Raw genomic sequence first — 24486 nt, 5'->3', positions numbered from 1 at the left:
CCATAATATTAAGCAGGCCAAGATGTCTGTACTCAAAACCTTGAGCCTTGCTGAACTATTTAAAGTTGTACAATGACATGGTCATGGACTCTCTGGGCCCATTTATTCTATCAAAATCAATACAACAGTCATAAGCAAAAATTACGCTAACTGCTACTGCAGCAAAGGCTACAGTTCAGAGTCTTAAGCTGTGTCTGGACTTGGAGAATAGACTGTGTTTTAGCAGGGAGCCTAGGTTTGATCACAACCAGCCAACTCTTTTTTTTCAACATGACTGCCCTTTTGATATTAGTTGGGAGGTGCTGTTTAACATACTGATAGTTAAAATGCATTGCTAAAACTTTGTCTAGATTAGGATTTAAAGGTGTGTTTTTAGAATGTGTAGATTTATCTTGCTCAGCTAAGCATATGATTAAAATATACACTGCCTGGTCTACACTAGACTTTTAAATCTAGACACAGTCTTAAAACACTGCATGTTTTCCTAATCTCAGCATGCTATAAACCTCTAGGGCCCAAGATACTTCAGTGCTTTATTATCCTACATTTCATTGCCTGGCGGTTATTCAGATGAGGTAACTCTGCAATGAGTTCTTAAGTCTGTTCAGGACCAGCAGTGGGTCTCATTCAATAGAGGATCCTGAGGTATACAACTCCCTCCCAGGGAAGGCATACCTAGGTCTGTGGAATCTCTGTTTCCAAACCCGTGCTTGAGTGTCCACACTGTCTTGTAAACTTAGGCTTCCAATTGCTGGACCCATGTCTCACAGCCATGCTAATGCATCCATGCTGCACTACACAGACCTTCTGACTTGGGTACAGACTCAAGCTCTGACCAACCCCCCTAGTAAGGTCCTAGGACCCGAGTCCTGAGTGCATGCTGACCTGAGTCAGACTGATTTGTGTGTGGATGGAACTGGGGCTTGGGCTCAAACCTGAGTCAGAGCCCGAGTTTAGTGTGCACTGCATATGTCATCTATTTCAACTGGTCTGGTCTTGATGACTGGATTTGGGGCTTTTGCCTTGTTTTAGCACCTATTACCCACTCCACCTCTTTTCCACAGCCTTAACACCAGTTACCTAACAGGACTGCCCTGGTGGCAGATATTTCGATGATATCTGGCTGTGTGTTTGGGATGGCCTGTTCTCCTATAAGGGTATGTCTACACTACCCGCTGGATCGGCGGGCAGTGATCGATCCAGCGGGGATCGATTTATTGCGTCTAGTGTACACACGATAAATCGATCCCCGAGCACTCTCCCATTGACTCCTGTACTCCACCACCATGAGAGGCGCAGGTGGAGTCGACGGGGGAGCGGCAGCAGTCGACTCACCGTGGTGAAGACACCATGGTAAGTCGATCTAAGTACGTCGACTTCAGCTACGTTATTCACGTAGCTGAAATTGCGTAACTTAGATCGATTTCCCCCCCCAGTGTAGACCAGGGCTTAGACTGTTGGTGGTCTGTATTTGGTGCTTTGTTACCTCTGGAGAGATCCCCTATAGAAGGCTTAAATATTTATCGTAAACAAATGCTATTAGCCAAGAACAGCCAGAACAAAACAGAACTTTCCCTAGGGAATCTCAAACATTTGTGAATGGCTAGCTGAATTCAAGCTCTGTACAGCTTTGTAGCCAGAGGGGAGGACATACTGGGCAAAGTACCAACGGGATCTTACTTAACCATTAATTATGTCACAATAGTTTCCAAGTACTTGAACCTGTTGTCTCACATAAGGCTGACTTGCCTTAAGGATACAGACTGCATTGATTCTTAACCTATCTATCCTAATGATGGCCCTATGCCATTACACCATAGAAGAGAAAAGGGGCTCAGTGTATTCCCAGCTTTGAATAAGTATCTGAGACTCCTCTTTCCAGGATCAAGTTTGTCTCATTACTTTAAAATAAATCATCTGCTGATTTGGCATCTCTGAAGAAGTATGGCTTTGCATGGTGGTATCCTCAGTTTGGCTGGAAACCAAATAACTTGCCGCTCAGTCTGTACACCTAAGCCAATGTGATGGTGTCTGGGCAACATTCTGTTTTCATCCATCAAATCAGAAAGGTGAGCAAAAAAATAGAATAACTAACCCATGCCTGGCGCTTTTCTATTGCTCAGACACTTATCGGACTCCAGAGGGGTTTTCCTCTGTAATTAGAACCAGGATTTTCAGACTATGTCCTTTGCTCACATTGGTGGGAAAGGTCTTCATGAGACCTGGGTGAATCTCTCTTACAGGTCCAACTGGCTTTAAGATGGCCCAGTCCCAAACAGTGGTTGATCCAAAAATTCCCTCCCTCATTCCCTCCCTGGCTGCCTTTTGAAGTAAATTCTGTCTGACTTTCAGCTTCCAGGACATACATTTGTTACTAGTTGTGCAGCCTAGGAGTAAACATGATGAGAAACAAACGTTTGTGTGCTAGCAATTACTGTCCTGTCAGTCAATGCAGGTTAAAACACAACTAAACATTCACTCTGATTAGAAGAACTGAGAGACTAAGTAAAAATATTGTTTCTATCTTTTCTCAGTTTATTTACTTTGTGCAATTGATAAAGCTATGTGTGGGTTGTTTTTTTCCTGTGGTTGTACTTATGGGTTTTCCCCAGAGGAACAGGAAAAAGAAATACATTTTTAAAAATAGGCAAATGTGGATATAAAAAGACACCAATTAGCAGGGTGCTTTGCGTGAGCAGCTGTTGTACCTTTGTAATTTATTTTTTGCATTAGGTTAGATTTCAAGATGGCAGTGTCCTGTTTGAAACCAAGCTGAGTGCAATGCTTTAACAGCCCACCTACTGACAGGCCCAGCTGCACGAAACGCATGTGATCAGTCTGTTTCAGTGACTGGAAATGTTCCGCTACAGTATATAAAAGAACAAGGCAAGTGCTAGGAAAGCACCATATCTAGAAAATAAAATAATAGTTTTGCCTGATGCAGGGCCGGCTCCAGGCACCAATGAAGGAACCAGGTGCCTGGGGCAGCACTCCGTATGTTACTGGGGTGGCACGTCCCGGTCTGCAGTGGCAATTTGGTGGCAGGTCCTTCGGTCCCTCTCTTCTTCGGCGGCACTTCGGCAGCAACTCAATCGCTCCACTTCTAGTCCTCGGCGGCACTTCGACGGCAGGTCAATCGCTCCGCTTTCGGCGGCGGCTCAATCAACTTTTTCTTTTTTTTTCGCCACTTGGGGTGGCAAAAAAGCTGGAGCTGTCCCTGGCTTGATGATGAATGTGGAACAAATAGAGGAGAATTGCTGAGGAGTTTTCATTTACTCCTGCTCTTTAAATCTGAATCTTTTGCTTCAGTGCTAAGAAAATAAAAGTTAATTTGCACTGCTTGCCTGTCTGTTCTTTCCCATCCATGTCTCTCCACTATGCAGCCACCTGTTATACCAGTCAGCTAAACAGGAAATAGAAGCTTGTGTAGTGACAATGATAAACTGGTTCCCCTGTACCGCAAAATAATTGGTTTCACTGTACTCACAAAAGAGTAGCTCATGTCTAGGCTTGGAAAGATTAGATTTTATTGGTAAATATGTCAATAAATGTAGATTTCACTGTATGCACACAAACCAATGAAAAAATATTTCCATAGATGATGATAAAAATTTACAGAACGGCAAAGTAAAAAAAATGCTGCTTTGGAACTTATTAGCATTTCATTTGAGGGTATTTACCTTGTATATTTTGATATGTGATGTTGACAATTTATATTTTAATGGTTATAAAGCTTTAACTTTTAGACTCAACATCTACTGTTATTAAATATTTGTCTGACACCCACATAATTTGCCACAACTGTGAACATTTAAATCAGATAAAACTCAGAAAAAAATTCTTAAAACCCATAATGTCACAAAATTACTAAATCAATAAAAATAAAAAATGCTTAGAAAAAAAACCCATGGATATTATACATCAAAACTATAAAAAATAAAAAACAAATTCTGTCAAGCCTATTCTTGTCTCATTGGTAATCAGGGCCGGCTCCAGGCACCAGCCGACCTAGCATGTGCTTGGGGCGGCACCTTGTAAGGGGCGGCCAATCTTGGGGTGGCAGGGGGCACTCGGGGTTTTTTTTTGGTTCGGCAGGGCGGCGCTTGAGGTTTTTTTGTTGTTGTTTTTGTTTCGGCCGGGCGGCGCTCGGGGGGGTGGGTTGTTTTTGTTTCGGCGGTGCAGCACTCGGGGGTGGGGGTGTTTCAGCGGCGTGGCGCTGGGAGGGCTGTTTCAGTGGCGTAGCGCTGGGGGGGGTGTTTCAGCAGAGCGGCGCAGTGCTGGGGGTGTGTGTTTTGGCAGCGCAACGCTGGGGGGGGTGTTTCGGCGGCGCTCAGGAGGGGTGTTTCGGGGGGGCGGCGCTCAGGAGGGGTGTTTCGGGGGGGCGGCGCTTTTTTTTTTTTTTTTTTTTTTTGCTTGGGGCGGCAAAAAAGTTAGAGCCGTCCCTGCATCTAATTATCTGAGCTATCCTGCAGTAGAACTACCTGATCTAGCATGAATGATTGCAAATCCAGACCAGGGTTTCCTCAAGCAAAGTTTGATTGACACACTCAAGAGAGCAGAAATCTACTGGCTAAGCCACTGCAATATGACAGTTGACATACACTCTCTGCAGCCTCTAGTCTGTTAGTTGGTTTTTTTTCCTAAATTAAACTGGAAACACTGACATCCTGGTAGGTGATCTCTTGTGATCCGTAGGGATATTATTAATAGTCATGTTTATTACAGTAGCGCCTGGGACCCAACTCATTGTGCTTGGCACTGCACCATCACAGACTAGTAGACAGTCCCTGCCCCAAGAGTTTACAATTGAAATAGACACACCACACAAAGGGTAGGGGAATGGGTATAACATACAGTGCATGCTCAGCTCCCAGGAACCGGGCTGCCTCCTCCATAGCTAGGATTAGAGCTGGTTGGAAAAAAGGAAGGACATTTTGCAAACACTTTTTGAAGCACCCTTCCCTTTCCTTTCCTTTTTTAAATACCGGTACATTTGAAAATTGTTGACCTGCTTTTGTTAGGCTCTATAAGGAGGATGGCCATTAAATGGTTACTTGGCCATCTGCTTTTGAAAGGAGGTAGTGAAAGCAGTCCCTGTATTGTGTGTGCTCTCCAAGTTAGGCTGATTCTGTGTTATCACTTCACTCTTTTGTGTTTAACCCCCCAGCATACACTCAGAATCCCTGATAGTGGGCCATGGCAAACAAGCCATTCACAAATACCAAAATAATGGTCGCACTATCTAATTTTGCTGAGTGCAGCATTCTGCATAAAGTGCAGCTCATCACCTATAGACTCTGAAATGTATTTTCTAATAAAGTGTCAACCTTTCTGGGGCTACTACCAGCCAGACCTGCAAAGTAAACACCGGTGACAGCAATAATGGGGGAGGCAGGAAGCAGTGTCAGAGACAGTAACTTAAGCACAGATCCTCATTTAGGTGCCCAACTTCCATTGATTTCAATGGGAATTAGGCACCTAAATACCTCTGATGATCTGGGCCTTAGAATTGAAGCAGCTTTAACATCAGTAGTTTTATTCTCTGTTGTTCTGGAATAAGGGTGAGGTATTCAGAGCTCTATAAATGGAAATGACCCAAAACCATATTTGTAGGCTTTGCTAAAAACTTGCGTTTAGAGATAGAAAACTGGCTCTTGAGTTGATGGAAGCATTTCAAATAATTGGATTCACCTGTAAAATGTAACACAGCTTCCCTGCCATTCCTTGACATCTGAATTGCTGTCAGGAAGTGAAATTAAGGGTTGTTCCACAAAGGAGTTTCAGGAGACCAGTCTGGTGTTTTTCCAAATGGTTATCCAACAGGTGTTCTGGACAGATTGTAGATCTCGAGGCCGGCTCCAGGCACCAGCCCTCCAAGCATGTGATTGGGGCGGCACCTGGAGGGGGGCGGCGCTCACCCGGGGAGAGCGGGACCGCGGCTGGGCTCACCACCCTTCCCCTGGCGCTCTGACCGGCCGGCAAGAGTGGGGCCGCGGCGGGCTCGCCACCCTTCCCCGGCCGGCCAGGGAGAGCGGGGCAGCGGCCGGGCTCGCCGCCTTCCCATGCCGCACTCCCCACGGGGGGGCGGCAGGAGGCCTTTTTGCCTGGGGCGGCAAAAAAGCCAGAGCTGGCCCTGGTAGATCTGTCACAATTATCGCTCCCTTCATCCTTTAATTTGGTTAGCACAAATTGTGGGAAGGGAATCTGCAAGACTCATCTAGTACTGTCATGATGTGTTAGTACATGAGGTGCCTGTGGAAGGAGCCCTGAATACACTTTGAAGGGGTGAAAGGCCCTCTATGGACTAAGGCCTACATCCAGGGAGGAAACCTCAAATAGAATCCTTCTGTTCTGGGACAGATGGACCTCGTTCTGGTGATTGAAAGGGCAATAAGATAGGCTAGCGGAGAGGGATCTAGAGTATATAATGTAAATAGAAACTGTTGTGGTTACATAAGGCTTGGTGTGAATTCCAGTTTTAAGCCTGATTAGAAATATTTCAATAAACTGGTTAGTGCGTACCACTGCCACCTACTGGATAGAACAAGCACAGCTTGAGTCATAGGACTATGGTGCTAACACCTAGTAGACCTTTTATAGCTCGTGTGAAAGGGGTGGTTGCTTTTGGAAAAAGGGATTTGAGTTTTTCCCCTATTACTGTCATGAAGTTCTGATGGGGGGTGGGAGATGGGGTGATATATAGCACAGTGATGAGTGAAATCATCTCTGCACTGGTATTTCAATATTTGGCTTAGATTAGGCCCTCTTACTTATCTGGTTCAAACCCTTCCATATCCAGTAGAACAGTATATGCTGTCAGAATGGCTCTATGTGTAGGCAAGATTGGCCATTAATGCTGCTATTAATGCAGGCTGTCTGTAGCCCACAAAGAAGTGGTATTATTAGTAGCTAGTTTCACTGTGTCCTGGGCAGTTTTGGAAGTCAGCTGTCACCAAGGCTAAGCTGTCACCTTTCTCACCTGGCAAATCCCATTTCACTTAACCTGGCCTGCTGGCAGAAGGAATAGCAGGACTCAGCCAGGGCATAATTCTAACAAGGATTTGGAGCTGTGTCATACTGGAAATTCAGTGCTGCGTGTTGGGCTCGGAATGATTTGAGAACCGAGTAAGGAAGAGATGACCATTATGAAGCCAAATGAAAACTCAATAACCCCCACATTTAGGGATTTCCCAGGATAAGAACCTGCCAATTTCTATACCTGCTGCATAGCTCATTATCCCTTCTTGTCTTTGTGAGCAGTGTATTTAGCGGCCATGCAACAGAATTTTTAACACTAGCTGACACAGCAAAGTCACCCTGGGAAGTGGCTGCATACCAGTGCACTTTTAGTAAACAGTCTGCAAGATTTCACCATATGTTTTTGAAATAATAAACAGGCTTTATCTGTGAGATACATAGGAAGGTTCTACCATTTGCTCAAAATGTAGGGTATCACAGAATTTCTTTATCAGGTATAATAATCCACTGAAATACTATGTTAGATATTTATAATTACACATCTGCTTTTAGACACAGTGCCAATGTCTGTATTTTAATCCTCTACTGTATGTACTGCCTGAAGGTTTACAAACTGATGCTGTGAAAACTATATGTCAAGTCTATTTTTGTTTTCACTCTTTTTGGGAGCAGAGCATTTTTATTACTGCTGGTTTAAAAAAAAGTAAATACAAAACGTTGAAATATTTTATGCATGGATTCTATTATTGTAATGTTGGGGTTGTCTTTTTTTAACATTGCTTTTCTGTAGCATCTGAAGCATAGATTTGACACATTACATTCCTATTACACCATTCACAGTTTACATTTGTTTTCAGTAGTATGCCAGGTACACTGTTCTTGTTTCACTGGTTACTTGGCATGAATAATTTACCAGTGTCATTCACAAATGTCGCATTAAAATTAGCATTGCTCAACTAAGGAACAAAGAGAAAAGATCATACCAGATGGGAGAATGTGACACTCTCAAATAGTTGAAATATGTCTGTTCTCTTCTGCATAGGATCTTACCCTGCCTCATCAATGTAATATCTGAGTGCCTTCCAGCAGAGCATTAAGTGACATGATTAGCATCTGTCACCTGTGGTTCGTTCTCTCTCATCTTCTCCCCAGAGGAAGAATTGTGTAGGGGGTTAATGTACACACTGGTCTGTGTTTATATTAGCAACAGCAGATTAAAGAAGTGCGCCTTGCACTTGGAGTGGAAGATGGCGAGGTCTGTGATGGTCCTTCATGTCTGGTGGGGGGAGTTAATTCCACAGTCTCAAACTGGTCCCTGAGAGAGCTCTATTTTCTGCTCAGATGAGCTTTGCCTTATGGTATAAATAGGAAATTCCATTGTGCCTGAGCAGCACAGCTGCGACCATGGTCTTCACCCTGGAGCTTAGGTGATCTTTGTGATATGCTGGCTTCAGGCCATTGAGCATCTTGAAGATAAGGACCAAGATCTTCCGCTCTGTGGAGAGCAGAGGATGGGATTGATGTGCTGGCAGTAGCCTGCGTTGCTTAGGAGACGTGCTGCAACATTCTGTACTAGTTGGCATTTCCTAAAGGCTGACGGTTTCACGTCCAGGTACACTGCATTGCTACAGTACAGACAAGAGGTGGACAAAGGCATGTATAACTGAGGTCAGGTTGTTGTCTGTTAGGATTGGACGCAGTCTCCTAGCCCATTGGTGATGATAGAAAATGTTACTCCTTAATGCTGCTGAAATCCAGGAGCATTCCTAAACTATAGACTTGCTAACATGCTCTCCTATCAAGGCTAATTCAAATACCTGTAAAATTCAAAGGGACTTGCCAAAATCTCTCTTAATTACACACACACAAACCTATGTTAAAAGAACATTACTAAGATTGCAAAGTTGAACACTCAAAAGTTCGAGTGGGACTGTATGACAAAGTTGCTTGTGATGATGGGGGCAGGGCTCAGAAGCCTAGGGCTCACTTCTGGTTTATGTCTTATGTTCCTAAAAGCTCATGCTTCAGGGTTTTAGCTGGCTGCCTGTCGGGGTCTAGGATGACCAGACAGCAAGTGTGAAAAATTGGGACAGGTGGTGGGGGGTAATAGGACCCTATATAAGAAAAAGCCCCAAATATCGGAATTGTCCCTATAAAATTGGGACATCTGGTCACCCTACCGGGGTCAGAAAGGGATGTCCCTCCCACCACACACTATATACCCAGGAAGTGTTTTTTAAATCTTCCTCTGAAGCATCAGGCTGGACATTGGGCGGAGTGGGCCAGTACTCTGAAGTGGCACCAAGCATTCTCTCTCTCAGGTGCTTGATTGGCTGGTTCTTGTTCACATAGGATGATCAGTTAGATCCTGACTATGTGGGGTTGACCTGGAATATTTCCCTAGGACAGATTGGCAGTGACCTTAGGGGTTTTTTGCCGCCTTCTGCAGCATGGAGTACAGGTCATTTGCCAGGATTATCTGGCTATAGCTCACTTAATCACTTCCCTGCCTTTGTGGTGGGCTCAGGCACTGATATACCTCGGTCCCTCCTGTTCTCTCCCTGGGGCACATAATAGTCTAGTCTCCTGTGGGCTGTAACACGGGTCTCATTTTGGCTGTTGGGTTTAATGTGCAGCTACTGGGTGGTGTGGGTTGCCTGTGATATACAGGAGATCGGGGTAGTCAACAGGCAGACCGTGGGCCAAATCTGGAACCCCAGGTGCTTTTGAATGGACCCCGAAAGCTTTTTATTTACTTATTATTATTATTATTATTATTGTTTTTTATTGTTTTCTATGGAGTCTGGTCCTTGACTGTACCCTGACCAAGAAATATGGACCTTGACAAAAAATAATTGACTAGCTGGACTAGACTTACATAAATCCCAGGACCCTGCCTCATTCAGTGCAAAGGATGGATGGTGCTCACTTAATGAATAGCTATTCAGTATTTTGTTTTTGGCTCATTGTTCAATGTGTGGCCCCAGACCTTATTTATTGCACACTATTCAAACCCTGCTCTGATGACTCAAGTATTAATTCTCTCATAGACTTTTCTATGGCACTCATCACTATTGTAACATCACAAACATTAATTTATTTTCATAACACCCCTGTGAGGTGAGGGGGGGATTATCCCCATTTACAGATGGTGAACTGAGGCACAGAGAGATTAAAAGTGTCCACTAATTTTGAGTGCCCAATCTGTGACATCTAGGATGTGATTTTTCAGAGTATTATATAGCCCTTTGTATGTTCAAAGCAGAGCTCCCAGTTATTTCAGTTGCATCTCTTGAGTGCTCCGAACTTCCACAAATCAGTCCCCAGGGTCTCAAGTCTCAAGAAAATGAGGAACACACAATTAATGACCACTTATGAAAAGTTTGGTTTAAGTGACTTGCCCAACATCACATAGGAATTCTGTGGCAGAAGCAGGGAAAGAATCCAGTTCTCCAGAGCATCATCATTCAACTGCCTTAACTATGAGACCCTCTTTTCTCTTCCTGAAATCCCCTGCCTCACTCAGTGTATACCTTTCCAACTGCTGCAACAAATGAGATGAGGTCCTACAGACAACTGTCCACTTCACTACACAACCCTGATGCATCCGCAAAACAGGTCCTTCCAGTGCACTGAAAGAGGCAGGGATCCTGTGGAAAAAAACAGTATGTATGTGACAATGTAACACTGGTCTACAATTTTTGAGAAGTCGTCTGCTTCAGAGATAAAATGTGCTATTTATTATGTATTTTGATGTGCTGAATTCAAATGACAATTAAAACAACTGATTGGCTACTGTTTCTAAGATATTTAAGTTTTTACATTTTATGTCTATGTATATTGTGTAGACAGAGTTTTAATCATAAATTGTAAACCTAGGTCTTTTAATGTGTTTATGATTGCTTTACATGATAATATTTCACCTGTCCTGTTTATGTAACACTTTAAAAATCAGCAAAAGGGTTATATAAATCAAATTTATTATGAAACAAAAGGCAAAAAACTATTCTGTACATAGTTTAGTCCTATTCAGTGTCTACTCGGCACTTCTTGGCTTGTCTCTTGTATTCATTAAATGGAGCATCTCTTGTCACTGTCCAGCAATAGTCTGCAAGCATTGATGGGCCATTTGCCCTGATAGCGTTTCTCCATTGTTGCAATGTCCTGGTGAAATCGCTCGCCGTGCTCGTCGCTCACTGCTCTGTAGTTCGGTGGAAAAAAAATCTAGATGAGAATGCAAAAAATGTATCTTTAGTGACATGTTGCAACCAAGGCTTTTGTATGCCTTGAGGAGGGTTTCCACCAACAACCTGTAGTTGTCTGCCTTGTTGTTTCCGAGAAAATTTATTGCCACTAACTGGAAGGCTTTCCATGTCGTCTTTTCCTTGCCACGCAGTGCATGGTCAAATGCATCATCTCAAAGAAGTTCACGAATATGAGGACCGACAAAGACACCTTCCTTTATCTTAGCTTCACTTAACCTTGGAAATTTTCCACGGAGGTACTTGGAAGCTGCTTGTGTTTTGTCAATGGCCTTGACAAAGTTCTTCATCAGACCCAGCTTGATGTGTAAGGGTGGTAACAAAATCTTCCTTGATTCAACAAGTGGTGGATGCTGAACACTTTTCCTCCCAGGCTCCAATGACTGTCGGAGTGGCCAATCTTTCTTGATGTAGTGGGAATCTCTTGCATGACTATCCCATTCGCAGAGAAAACAGCAGTACGTTGTGTATCCAGTCTGCAGACCAAGCAAGAGAGCAACAACCTTCAAATTGCCACAAAGCTACCACTGATGTTGGTCCTAGTTTATGCAGCTCAAAAGTTGTTTCATGTTGTCATAGGTTTCCTTCATATGGACTGCATGACCAACTGGAATTGATGGCAAAACATTGCCATTATGCAGTAAAACAGCTTTAAAACTCGTCTTTGATGAATCAATGAACAGTCACCACTCATCTGGATCGTGAACGATGTTGAGGGCTGCCATCACACCATCGATGTTGTTGCAGGCTACAAGATCACCTTCCATGAAGAAGAATGGGACAAGATCCTTTTGACGGTCATGGAGCATGGAAACCCTAACATCACCTGCCAGGAGATTCCACTGCTGTAGTCTGGAGCCCAACAGCTCTGCCTTACTCTTGGGTAGTTCCAAATCCCTGACAAGGTCATTCAGTTCACCTTGTGTTATGAGGTGTGGTTCAGAGGAGGAGGATGGGAGAAAATGTGGGTCCTGTGACGTTGATGGTTCAGGACCAGAAGTTTCATCCTCTTCCTCGTCTGACTCAAGTGAGAATGATTCTGGTGCGTCAGGAACTGGCAGTCCTTCTCCATGGGGTACTGGGCGTATAGCTGATGGAATGTTTGGATAATGCACAGTCCACTTTTTCTTCTTTGACACACCTTTCCCAACTGGAGGCAACATGCAGAAGTAACAATTGCTGGTATGATCTGTTGGCTCTCTCCAAATCATTGGCACTGCAAAAGGCATAGATTTCCTTTTCCTGTTCAACCACTGGCGAAGATTTGTTGCACAAGTGCTGCAGCATATGTGTGGGACCCACCTCTTGTCCTGATCTCCAATTTTGCAGCCAAAATAAAGGTGATAGGCTTTCTTAACCAAAGTGGTTATACTGTGCTTTTGTGATGCAAAAGTCACTTCACCACAAACATAGCAGAAGGTATCTGCACTGTTCACACAAGTACGAGGCATCTCTGCTCACTTTGGCTAAAGAGAAATGTGTCCCTTTGCAAAAATCAAACACTGACAAATAAGAGAGCACGACACTGTATGATTTCTAGAGCTGATATAGGGCAATTTGTTCAGCAGAGTGATGTAAGCTTCGTTATGATTGCATCATCCATGACTTCTAGGAATAACATGATGCAATTCATATCATGTATGACGCAATACCAGCTTCAGATTGCATCATTCATTGTTTTGCCTAAAAAGCAAGTACTGTCCAAACCCAGTCATCGATTTATTCATAGATCCAGTCACAGGTGTATTTTAGTCATTTCTGGTTTAAATTGAGATCCCTTCCCTTTACAACTCACTTATCCTCCGCCATTCCCAAGTCAAGGGTCGTATATACTGACCCAATAGCATATCTTGAAAACTAGAGCAAATCAACAATTTTAAGCATCATTTTCGTTCTCAGTGACCCAGAATTAGTAAAGTTTGACTACATTTATTTCAGAAGCATTTTGGCTGTAGAGCAGTGATTAGAGTCAACTGTATCAGAATGCATATGCACCAGGAGGGTCAAATTAAGGTTTCATGGACTACCTTAATTCTGGCATTTCCTAACTTTTGAGTGTTTGTCTTTGCAGCCTTAGTAATGTTCTTTTTTGTGTGTAATTTGCTAGGTTTTTAAAAAGGCAAACTGAAAACCAGAAATTCCATCATGTGGCAACATACTGATGATATTCAGTTCATCAGCAGGCTTGGAACCTTCATATCAACCGCACATATCTCTGCCTCTGGAGCTAATAGAATAACTGATAGCAATAGTAGATTATCTTCTACGTGGAGCAGCATTAGAGGGGGGAAGATACTTTGCCAGGGGGTTTCAGATGTTGGCTTGGGTTCCTTTCCCAAGCAACGCCTGGGGATGGGAATGTGCTCCAGTCGGCACAGATTCTTCTGCCCATTCCCCCCAAGCTTCACCCCATCTCCTCCAATCTATCCCAGTCCTGTCTCTAGCCCCCCGCTGGCTCCTTGTCCCAGTCCCATTCTCCTCACCTAGTCAGTCCCAGTCTCCTTGCCCAATAAATTGTAGTCTCAACCCTCCAGATTCCCCGTCTTAGTCACTCTCAATCTCCCCCCATCTCCTGCTCCCAATCTTATTGCCTAGCCATTCCCAGGTCTCTGCAGCCCAACCCCCATCTCATCCCCAGTCTCTTTGCCAAGCCAGTCCCAGGTCCTTCCTCTGCTCCCTGATCTGTCTCTTTTTCTCTCGCTGGCTTCCAATCACTTGTCCACATCCACATTCCCCATCTCCATTCATTCCCGAGGCTCTCAACCAATCTCAGGGTCCACATTTCTCTCAGCACCTTGCCCCAGTTTCTTTGCCCAGATAATCCCAGATCTTCCCCCACATCCCAGTTCCTTGTCAGATCTGTTTCCTGTCCCTTCTGCCCCACTGGTTCTCAGTCTTCTTGCCCTGCCAGTCCCAGTCTTCCCCTCCCCTGCTCCCAGATCTAGTCCGCTCACCCAGACAGTTGGTCTCAGCCCCCTGACTCCCAGTCCCAGTCTCCACCCCCCATGCCAGCCTCTGCCCCCATGCTCCTTGTTCCAATCTACTCCCCCAGTCGGCCGTACAACTACTTAGGTCTAGCTTTTATCCCCTCTGCATTTAATTCAGATGGCTTCCTCCTCCACACTGCTAGGATGTCAGCCGGGGGTTACTGACAGCATGTGTGATCAGGCTCCCTGCTCTCAGTTCTAATGCCCAGCCCCACCCCAGCCTGGAGCAAATAGAAGCAGCTATTGCGGTGAGTGTCTGGCTTCGCCCTTCCAGCCCTAGGCTGGAGCATGTTCAGTCACTCTATGTGCAGTCTGATCAGACCTAGGAGCTATGAGAGGCTGGAGGATGCTCAGTGAGGAGGGAATCTTCAGAGATTTCAGCTGCTAAACTCTAGCAATTCTCTACTAAGCATGTGTAATAAAACTTCAGTTTTTCAAAGGCTTATAATTGGGCCAAATGTGGGCAGATTTTCACAGGGTTGGCAAAAAGCACATCCCTGACAAAAAAAAGACCATCTCCCTGCCTAATTTCAAGTCCCTGTTCCAAAGCATTGGGCCATTAGCACTTTCCAAAGAAAAGGTTGCCAGAATGTTTGTAACATTGAAAAAACAATGTATTTACCCCTAGCCTCATTCTCAGAAACGGCTGAACCAGTCTGGCTAACACATTCCCCCCTCTCCCCCCACAAAAAAAAAATCAACCAGAGGCAGAAACCCAGCATGGAAAATTTCAGCCCAAATGGTTAAACTCTGGCAACCATAACCAAGGTATAAGCAACTGAAAACAGTGTTGGATAATGGGAGATATCAGGCAACCTTAATGATAGGCAGTGGTGGTAGCAAACCCACCTATAATATGCTGGGACTCTGGGTAGCATCTTAAACGCTGCCCTCTTCTGGATAGAATGTCAGTCCAGCTCCAGTAAGAAATATCATGGTGCCTTATAGTGGTTGTAGCGTAGAGCTGCAATCTTCAAAGAAATCTAACCCTAAGGAAGGGAGGTTGGCTAGAGAGAAAGGAGGAGTGATAAGGGAGGTGGGAAGGAGGAGAGGTGAAGGGAAAGAAGGAAAAGGAATAGCAGAGAAAGACGATAGTGGGAGGAAGAGAAAAGTGGATGGCAATAAAGGAAGGATGGTCCAGTGGTTGAGGCACTAGCCTAACACTCAGGAGACCTGAATTCAAGTCCCTGGGTAGCCACAGACATCCTTTGTGACCTAGATCATGTCAGTTAACCTCACTGTGTCTCAGTTCCCATCTGTAAAATGGGGATAATAGCACTTCCCTATCTATTCCATATAGGTTCTTATATTGCACTCATAGCCAGGGCTGGCTCTGGCTTTTTTGCCGCCCCAGGCAAAAAAACCTCCCACCGCCCCCCGGAGCGCGGCAGGGGAGGGCGCCGAGCCCGGCCGCGGGCCTGCTTTCCCCGACCGGCCGGAGCATCGGGCGGAGGGCGGCAAGCCCGGCCGGGGCCCCGCTCTCCCCGACTGGCCGGAGTGCCGGAGGGAGGGTGGCGAGCCCAGCCAGGGCCCCGCTCTCCCCGACCGGCTGGAGTGCTGGGAGGAGGGCGGAGAGCCCGGCCAGGGCTCCGCTCTCCCCGGCGGCCAGAGCACCGGGGAAGGGCGGCAAGCCCGCTGTGGATCTGCTCTCCCCGGCGGCCAGAGCACCGCGGGGAGGGCGGCGAGCCCAGTCGCGGCCCCGCTCTGGGGCCGGAGCGCCGCACCGCCCCCCTCCAGGTGCCGCCCCAAGCACATGCTTGGTGGGCTGGTGCCTGGAGCCGGCCCTGCTCATAGCTGTACTTGAGCACCTTCACAGGGGTATTGTGAGGCACTCAGACACTATGGTAACTGGGGCCATGTAAGTATGTTATATAGAAGTGGTTGAGAAGGGTTACCTTTATCACAACAGCATCATCCCACGGGTTACCAGGTAGTTTCCTTGAATTCACTCTTGGATGTTGGGTCAGCGTGTGGATTTAGCTGCTGGGGAGCTACATTACCTCTCTCAGTTGATTGTATGAAAGGACTATGTGGGTGGATGACCCCTGCTGTTTGGTTTCTGTAATGGTTCTTTTATCCCCCCATGGCTAATCCAGGCCATCGTTTTGTGTGTAGAATGGGGAAGGGATCTGTTCCTCCCAACAGCATGCAATAGAATCCAGTTTTCCAACCTTTCCATGCTGCAGACCACTTTGTAACAGAAAGATCCTCTTGTGGCCATCTGCCCTCCCAGCGCCTTGCTGTGATCTGAAATCCTGTGCACCTAGACTGCTGGGAAGGTTTTCCAGATCACAATCTGAGAACCCTTGCAACAGAGCACCTGAAAGCTTGCATCTTTGAAGCCCTCACTTTTGTGCTATTAGTATTAATGGCCCCATCCAGCAGAGGACTTAAGCAACTAAAGCTAACTTTAAACATTGATTATAATGGGACTATTCATATTCTTATGTGTATTGCTTGATTAGGCTAAAATCTCCCCCCCCCCCCCCCCCCCGCTACATTAATGCTGCTTCTCAGGTATCGGTCTTGGTCACACAGTGTGTGTTTTTCCACTTAAAAGAAAATGTTCTATTTAACATGAAACAACCCCCACAGTTCACCTTGTTTACACCATACTGCAGGAGCAGTATTCAAATGCAGGGGAATAGCATAGTCAGTAAAACAATATGCTACCCCCCATGCATCCATAGTTACAGAGAAAAGCCCTTCCTCTTCATTCTATTCCATCCCATTTGCTGAAGAGCTTGTCACGTTGCTCTGTTCTGTGAGAGCATGTGGCGACAGAATACTCTAAATACTCCCACATTAGAAGGCAGAGGTTCAGATACCTGAGGGGCCTTTAACTCTGACATTCCTGATGTATGTGTGATTAGTGCATCAGGCTTAGCCTTTCATTACTCTACTTCTCTGCATATAATTTCTGTTTTCTCCCATGATAAAAATATAAAAATTAAAAGGCAGGTCCTGCTCAGTGCTGGTCACTTTACATAGGCAACAGTACATGCTGATACTGGGATCCCACACAGCCCTGCCCTCCCATGCATGAGTCTTCTCTGTGATGCTAGTTTGTGGATAAGTACCAACTCCAGGATGATGGAACATTTAGTTCCCATGATTTCTGTGGATTATTCTTTGTCTTGCAGTATCACCAAGAGGCTCTACGTGCTCGTTACTATACTTACATGGAGATAATCCCTGCTCCAAAGAGTTTATAATGTAAATAGATGAGATGGGGAATAGACACAGAGAGGCAAAATGACTTGCCCAAGGTCATACAGCAAAACTGGGACTGGGACTAGAACTCTTGTCTCCTGATTCCTAGGCCAACAGCTTAGGCACTGGACCACATGGCCTCCCCGACATAGAGAGTTACTTCCAAACTAAAAAGATGAGGGAAGTCCAGTACCTGACTAATGTAATGCGTATATTGGGTAGAATCCTGAAACTCCAAATCATTCCTGCTGCTAACCTCTGTCATTGCAGGACACTGTGGAGCTAAACAATAAATTCACATTGCTTTAAATGTCTGTAAAATGCAATCAAAATGCCATATTACAAAATAACTGATGTGTGAAAGACTCCACTGTGTCAATGTGGATTTAATGCCAGTGGGGGAAGTACTTTTACTGTGACAATAAGGACCCTCTTTAAACTGGAAGTCACCTCTGGGGAACAGTGGAAAGAGTAGACTTATAGGATGTGGTAGCCACAAAGATCTTTTCAAAATTGGAGCATGTCCCACTCCTGCCTTTTTGTGTGGTTTATATTGATCTGGCTTGAGCTACATGCTGCAAGTTCAATTTGATTTTGAGTTCATTTGGCTCAAATTGAAGTCAATGGAAAGACTCTCACAGAAGTCAGTCTGAGTTGGATTGGGCCTTTCCATTGATCATTGTTTCCATTGGTTGATTTGTTCTGCAAAATAGTAGGTCAGGATGACTTGGTTCATACTGTAAGGAAAAGAATACAGCCTGTGTTGGTATGGTGCTGAATTTCCTTCTGTACGTCTGCTCCTAAAAATGTGGGGAGAGACATGGAAGCAGAATTTGCCGAGTGAAGTTCCTCAGGAGATGAAATAGTAGCATCGGCCAGGTGCACAAAAAACAAACTGTAGAATATTTCATATTTACTGAAGGTTTATTGTCATATATTTGAAAAAAGTATGAAAACTAATCTACAGTGAAAATTCCACAAGTCCCATTGAAATGTGAAGCCAAAGTTTCAGAATCTTCAAAAATAATTAAAATTTCAAAATTTACAATAATAAACCAACTTGAAAATGCAGGGCACACTGAGTACAGGGAATAAAACAAACTGAATCTGAACTCTTCTACAGTATCTGTTCAAATCAACTTTTCTTTCCTTGGGAGGGGTTCTCTCTCAATACTGAGCAGGCCCAGCCAGCTGCCTTCACCTTCTGAGAGCTGACGGTCACTCCCCATGGCAATATGGTTGCTGGTTACTGACTTTGTCTTGTTCACTTTACAGCAGCCATCTGTGCTCGCCTTGTGAAGTCTGTTTCAGTTTGACCTTGTTTGGTACAGAGTTGTGCTAGAGCATCTATGATGGGGATGATTCAAAACAGTGTTCACTGTGGGTTGCGGGGAAGAGGAGAAAGAAGAGACCTATGGAAAGGGACCCTATTCTCTGAGTGGGGGAGAAGTGGGATTATTCCTGTCTGAGATCTCCTGCCCTTGAAGGAGAGAGAAGAACTTTGCTCAGAGACCCCCATCTTCAAAGCCGAGGAGGAGAGAGAGACCCTGGCCAGGAACCCATCCTTCAAATACGAGACAAGAGACAAACCCCATCCTGAACCTAGGAAGAAAGTCCTCTTCTCTCCATTTCCCTGGGCAAGCAGGAAAGAGAATCCCCTCCCTGTGAAGTGTCAGTGGCTCTCCTTTGATCCCTCCCATGCCAGGCCTGTACTTTCCCCTGGCTCCTCCAATCCTTGGCTCTTCCCATCATTTCCCCTCTTCTATGGGTGGCCTAGTGATCCGCAGTTCCCCCTCACTCCCATTGTCTATATTTGGGCAGGAAATACTCACCTTTCCTGAACTCTTTGGGGAAGATAAGGTCCAGTGCCATCTAATCCACAAGGTCAGTCTTCATCAGTTGACCAGGTCACCGAGCTGCTTCCCCATTCAGCAGAAACAAGGAATATGTTCTGACTCAGCCCACTGTCGCTATGGCAGAGCTGTTCATACTTCACTACGAAAACACTAGTGTCATCGGCTTCCTGTAGCCTAGAGGAAACCTCACTCACTGGGATGAGCTGCTAGGCAGGCTTCCCTGGGCAGAGCCTACAAAACGCAGTAAAGCAAGAGCAGCCAGCAGGAGGCTGGATCCACTATAACAGGATGGAGGAACAGGTGAGGGGTGCTGCCATGAAAATTAACCCTCTGAACTAAGATGGAGCAAGCCTGACCTTATCGTCCTCCCTAAAAGAAGAAAATGTAGGAGACCACCTGACCATGTTGGAGGTCAGGAGTTGGGAATGAGGCTTGCCAGCCATGCCCTGAAGACAATAGAGGGGAAGGAGTTAAAAGGCCACCAAGCTGCCCTCAAACGACTATAAAAAGTATCAGAGTAGCAGCCGTGTTAGTCTGTAACCGCAAAAAGAACAGGAGTACTTGTGGCACCTTAGAGACTAACAAATTTATTAGAGCATAAGCTTTCGTATATATATGCATCCGAAGAAGTGGGCTGTAGTCCACGAAAGCTTATGCTCTAATAAATTTGTTAGTCTCTAAGGTGCCACAAGTACTCCTGTTCTTTTTATAAAAAGTATGTGGTGTAGGCTGGAGAGTCATGGTGGTGAAAATAACCTAGCATCAGGGGATGGGCAGTATGGCAGAGGGGTTCCTCTATTCCAGGGGTAGCCAAACTGTGGCTTGTGAGCCACATGCGGCTTTTTTATGGTTAAAGTGCAGCCTGCAAGCCCTTCCCCTGCCCCCCCCCCATTCTCCACCCTACCAGACTGGGAGGGGGCTGCTCAGGACCTCTGCCTTGCAGTGAGGTGGTGGGGTAGGGGCTTCTGTCCAGTGGGGAGGGGGATCTCGGGGTTTCAGCCCTGCGGGGCACACCTGCTGGGGCTCAAGGCTTCAACAGGAGTGGGGCTGAAGTCCCTAACCCCAGCTCCCGACAGGTGTGCCCCCGCTCTCAGACATCTGAACATTGTCGTATGTGGCTCAGAGTGCCAGTAAGTTTGATCACCCTTGCTCTATTCCATGCAGACTCTCCTGACTGGGAGAAAAGGGGCGTATTTCAAAGCTTGAAGGAGATTCCACTATACCTCTACCCCGATATAACACGAATTCGGATATGACGCAGTAAAGCAGTGCTCCGGGGGGGCGGGGCTGCACACTCCGGCGGATCAAAGCAAGTTCGATATAACGCGGTTTCACCTATAACGCGGTAAGATTTTTTGGCTCCCAAGGACAGCGTTATATCGGGGTAGAGGTGTATTTGTCTGTGGATTGGACATGCTTCGCCCATGGTTTTACAACCAATCACTGATAAAAAGCACTGCCCCAATCACAGTATAACCATCAGACTAGACCATTAGTCATTGACCCATCCAAGCTAATGAAGCCCAATCCTGTTAACTTTAAAAACCAGACATTCATAAACTAGTAAACTTTCTGCTGTCAAGCAACCGTTCATTCTCTCTCCTACTGTCATTTACTGTGACTCCTATAATTTATCTTTGAAAGCACTTAGCTATCTTTAATATGATCTGAATGTCTTATACCTAGTGACTTTAAAATGTGATCAGTTGTTATGCAGATGACAATTGGAGAAGATAGGGAAAATTATTGTAGCAGGATGGAGGCTGAGCAGTGTTTCCCTGAGTAAAACTAATAAGAGGATATATAAACTTAGATTCATAGATTCATAGATTCTAGGACTGGAAGGGACCTCGAGAGGTCATCGAGTCCAGTCCCCTGCCCGCATGGCAGGACCAAATACTGTCTAGACCATCCCTGATAGACATTTATCTAACCTACTCTTAAATATCTCCAGAGATGGAGATTCCACAACCTCCCTAGGCAATTTGTTCCAGTGTTTAACCACCCTGACAGTTAGGAACTTTTTCCTAATGTCCAACCTAGACCTCCCTTGCTGCAGTTTAAACCCATTGTTTCTGGTTCTATCCTTAGAGGCTAAGGTGAACAAGTTCTCTCCCTCCTCCTTATGACACCCTTTTAGATACCTGAAAACTGCTATCATGTCCCCTCTCAGTCTTCTCTTTTCCAAACTAAACAAACCCAATTCTTTCAGCCTTCCTTCATAGGTCATGTTCTCAAGACCTTTAATCATTCTTGTTGCTCTTCTTTGGACCCTTTCCAATTTCTCCACATCTTTTTTAAAATGCGGCGCCCAGAACTGGACACAATACTCCAGCTGAGGCCTAACCAGAGCAGAGTAGAGCGGAAGAATGACTTCTCGTGTCTTGCTCACAACACACCTGTTAATACATCCCAGAATCATGTTTGCTTTTTTTGCAACAGCATCACACTGTTCACTCATATTTAGCTTGTGGTCCACTATAACCCCTTGATCCCTTTCTGCCGTACTCCTTCCTAGACAGTCTTTTCCCATTCTGTATGTGTGAAATTGATTTTTCCTTCCTAAGTGGAGCACTTTGCATTTGTCTTTGTTAAACTTCATCCTGTTTAGCTCAGACCATTTCTCCAATTTGTCCAGATCATTTTGAATTATGACCCTGTCCTCCAAAGTAGTTGCAATCCCTCCCAGTTTGGTATCATCCGCAAACTTAATAAGCGTACTTTCTATGCCAATATCTAAGTCGTTGATGAAGATATTGAACAGAGCCGGTCCCAAAACAGACCCCTGCGGTACCCCACTCGTTACGCCTTTCCAGCAGGATTGGGAACCATTAATAACAACTCTCTGAGTACGGTTATCCAGCCAGTTATGCACCCACCTTATAGTAGCCCCATCTAAATTGTATTTGCCTAGTTTATCGATAAGAATATCATGCGAGACCGTATCAAATGCCTTACTAAAGTCTAGGTATACCACATCCACCGCTTCACCCTTATCCACAAGGCTCGTTATCCTATCAAAGAAAGCTATCAGATTGGTTTGACATGATTTGTTTTTCACAAATCCATGCTGGCTGTTCCCTATCACCTTACCACCTTCCAAGTGTTTGCAGATGATTTCCTTAATTACTTGCTCCATTATCTTCCCTGGCACAGAAGTTAAACTAACTGGTCTGTAGTTTCCTGGGTTGTTTTTATTTCCCTTTTTATAGATGGGCACTATATTTGCCCTTTTCCAGTCTTCTGGAATCTCTCCCGTCTCCCATGACTTTCCAAAGATAATAGCTAGAGGCTCAGATACCTCCTCTATTAGCTCCTTGAGTATTCTAGGATGCATTTCATCAGGCCCGGGTGACTTGCAGGCATCTAACTTTTCTAAGTGATTTTTAACTTGTTCTTTTTTTATTTTATCCGCTAAACCTACCCCCTTCCCATTAGTATTCACTATGTTAGGCATTCCTTCAGACTTCTCGGTGAAGACCGAAACAAAGAAGTCATTAAGCATCTCTGCCATTTCCAAGTTTCCTGTTACTGTTTCTCCCTCTTCACTAAGCAGTGGGCCTACCCTGTCTTTGGTCTTCCTCTTGCTTCTAATGTATTGATAAAAAGTCTTCTTGTTTCCTTTTATTCCCGTAGCTAGTTTGAGCTCATTTTGTGCCTTTGCCTTTCTAATCTTGTAAACAAATGTGCTGGTTAATGTATGGGTAGGTCTGTTTGTACCATTTGATCTCTAGTGAATAACCCTAGAACTGCTTAAACATTTCACAGGTTTTCATACTGATGCAACTACTACAGTAAGAGGCTGTGGCTTTGGGGCAGTGTGCTCTATCACTGCAGCTGTCATGAAGTTCCCAGACATGGATTTCTTATAATATTGCTGTTTTGGGTTGCAGGTTAGTCTATCCCCCTTGCTCCCTGACTACCTACTGAGTCTTAAAATGTACATGCTTTTTTGCATTTGGAGGATGTTATTTGAGGGCCCTGCACAAGAATGAAGCAGTCAGATGGAAGGATGGTGTGAAAGGTACAAATGCACTGACAACTGGAAACACAGTGCGAAATCTGTGATTGTAATGAGTGCTTACTATTCCCTTGGTTTTGGGGTCAGATAGAATAACCAGAAAGATATTTTAAAAGACAGAAATTAAAGATGGATGAGTTTCTAATTGGTCAACCTTGCCTATGTCATTTTATAGTGTTTGCTGGTCTTAGGTACTTTTTGTTCTGTTTCAAATTGCCTTTGTCTATTAACAATTGTCATTTTGCAGGGCCTTTTTTCCATATTATGTGCTAGGCTTTTTTTAATAAGCTAGGCTTTAATAAGGCTAGGCTGTTTTTAATAAGCGAGAAAAGATGCATGATTAAGGTCAACTGCTGCACAGTTTTTGTTAAAGACAATTTTTTTATATCCACATCTATATTGTGACAGCTCTCCAGAGTATGGAGTGATAAGGTAACCAATATAAATGCACATGCTGGACTATAATCACTCCAAAGGATTCAAATATTTTTGTCTTAAAGGCATTTAATGGCATATTTATCTAATCGGTTATAACAGAAAGAGATATGTCTGGTGGGTAAATAACACAGTGAAAAATGTAAAAATACCTGTTACCCAGTTATAATAAGATTAATTGCGCTATCAATATACCTAAAAGACATGTTTAAAAACTGCCATGTGTGATTATTCGAGGCCATGAAACAGTTCCTCAGCGCCATTCTAGTGAACTTGGTACATTATTTAATAACCTACATTATTTTTAAAGGCTCATATACCCAGGGATAGACATGGAGAGAGAACTCCAGAGTAGAACAGAACTCAGAAGCAGCCAGTTTCATCTCTTGTTCCAGTAAATAAATGTTTATAATAATTCAGGAAAGACAAAAGGAAAATAAAACAATCATTTAAAATCATGTAAATAGAGGTGGTTTGTGACATCATTTTAAATAATTGTGAACTTTCCTGGCTTAAATATTAATGGCTTAAATATTAACAGTTTAAATATCACCTTTTAGACATATGCCAATTACATTCATGTTTCACAAATGTTTGGGGGATACAGCATGTGGCCCCCAAATTCACAGTAAATGCAGTGCCCCAGGGGTTAAACAATTCCAACATTTGTTGATGTCATAATCCTAATGTAGTTCAGTGTAACCATTTTGTTGATGGTACCTATGGGTCCTGGT

At 44.5% G+C, this 24486-nt stretch overlaps 1 protein-coding gene across 2 annotated transcripts in view; it reads right to left on the bottom strand.

Moving 5' to 3' along the window:
• The window catches only part of MAP6D1 (MAP6 domain containing 1), a 35394-nt gene that overhangs the window by 9327 nt on the left and 1581 nt on the right, over nucleotides 1-24486 (bottom strand). The window contains exon 2 of one of the 2 annotated variants that reach the window (XM_065556064.1): nucleotides 4425-10628. The exons of the other annotated variant lie outside the window; for it this stretch is intronic. Within the exon in view, the coding sequence (XP_065412136.1) occupies nucleotides 10442-10628 (187 nt within the window). The 3' untranslated portion in view covers nucleotides 4425-10441. Of the gene's footprint in view, nucleotides 1-4424; nucleotides 10629-24486 lie in introns of those variants that run through there. 2 annotated transcript variants of the gene reach the window in all.

This window comes from Chrysemys picta, chromosome 9 (assembly GCF_011386835.1).
Source record: "Chrysemys picta bellii isolate R12L10 chromosome 9, ASM1138683v2, whole genome shotgun sequence".
Lineage (NCBI taxonomy): Eukaryota > Metazoa > Chordata > Testudines > Emydidae > Chrysemys > Chrysemys picta.
This window is presented reverse-complemented; position numbering and strand designations above follow the sequence as displayed.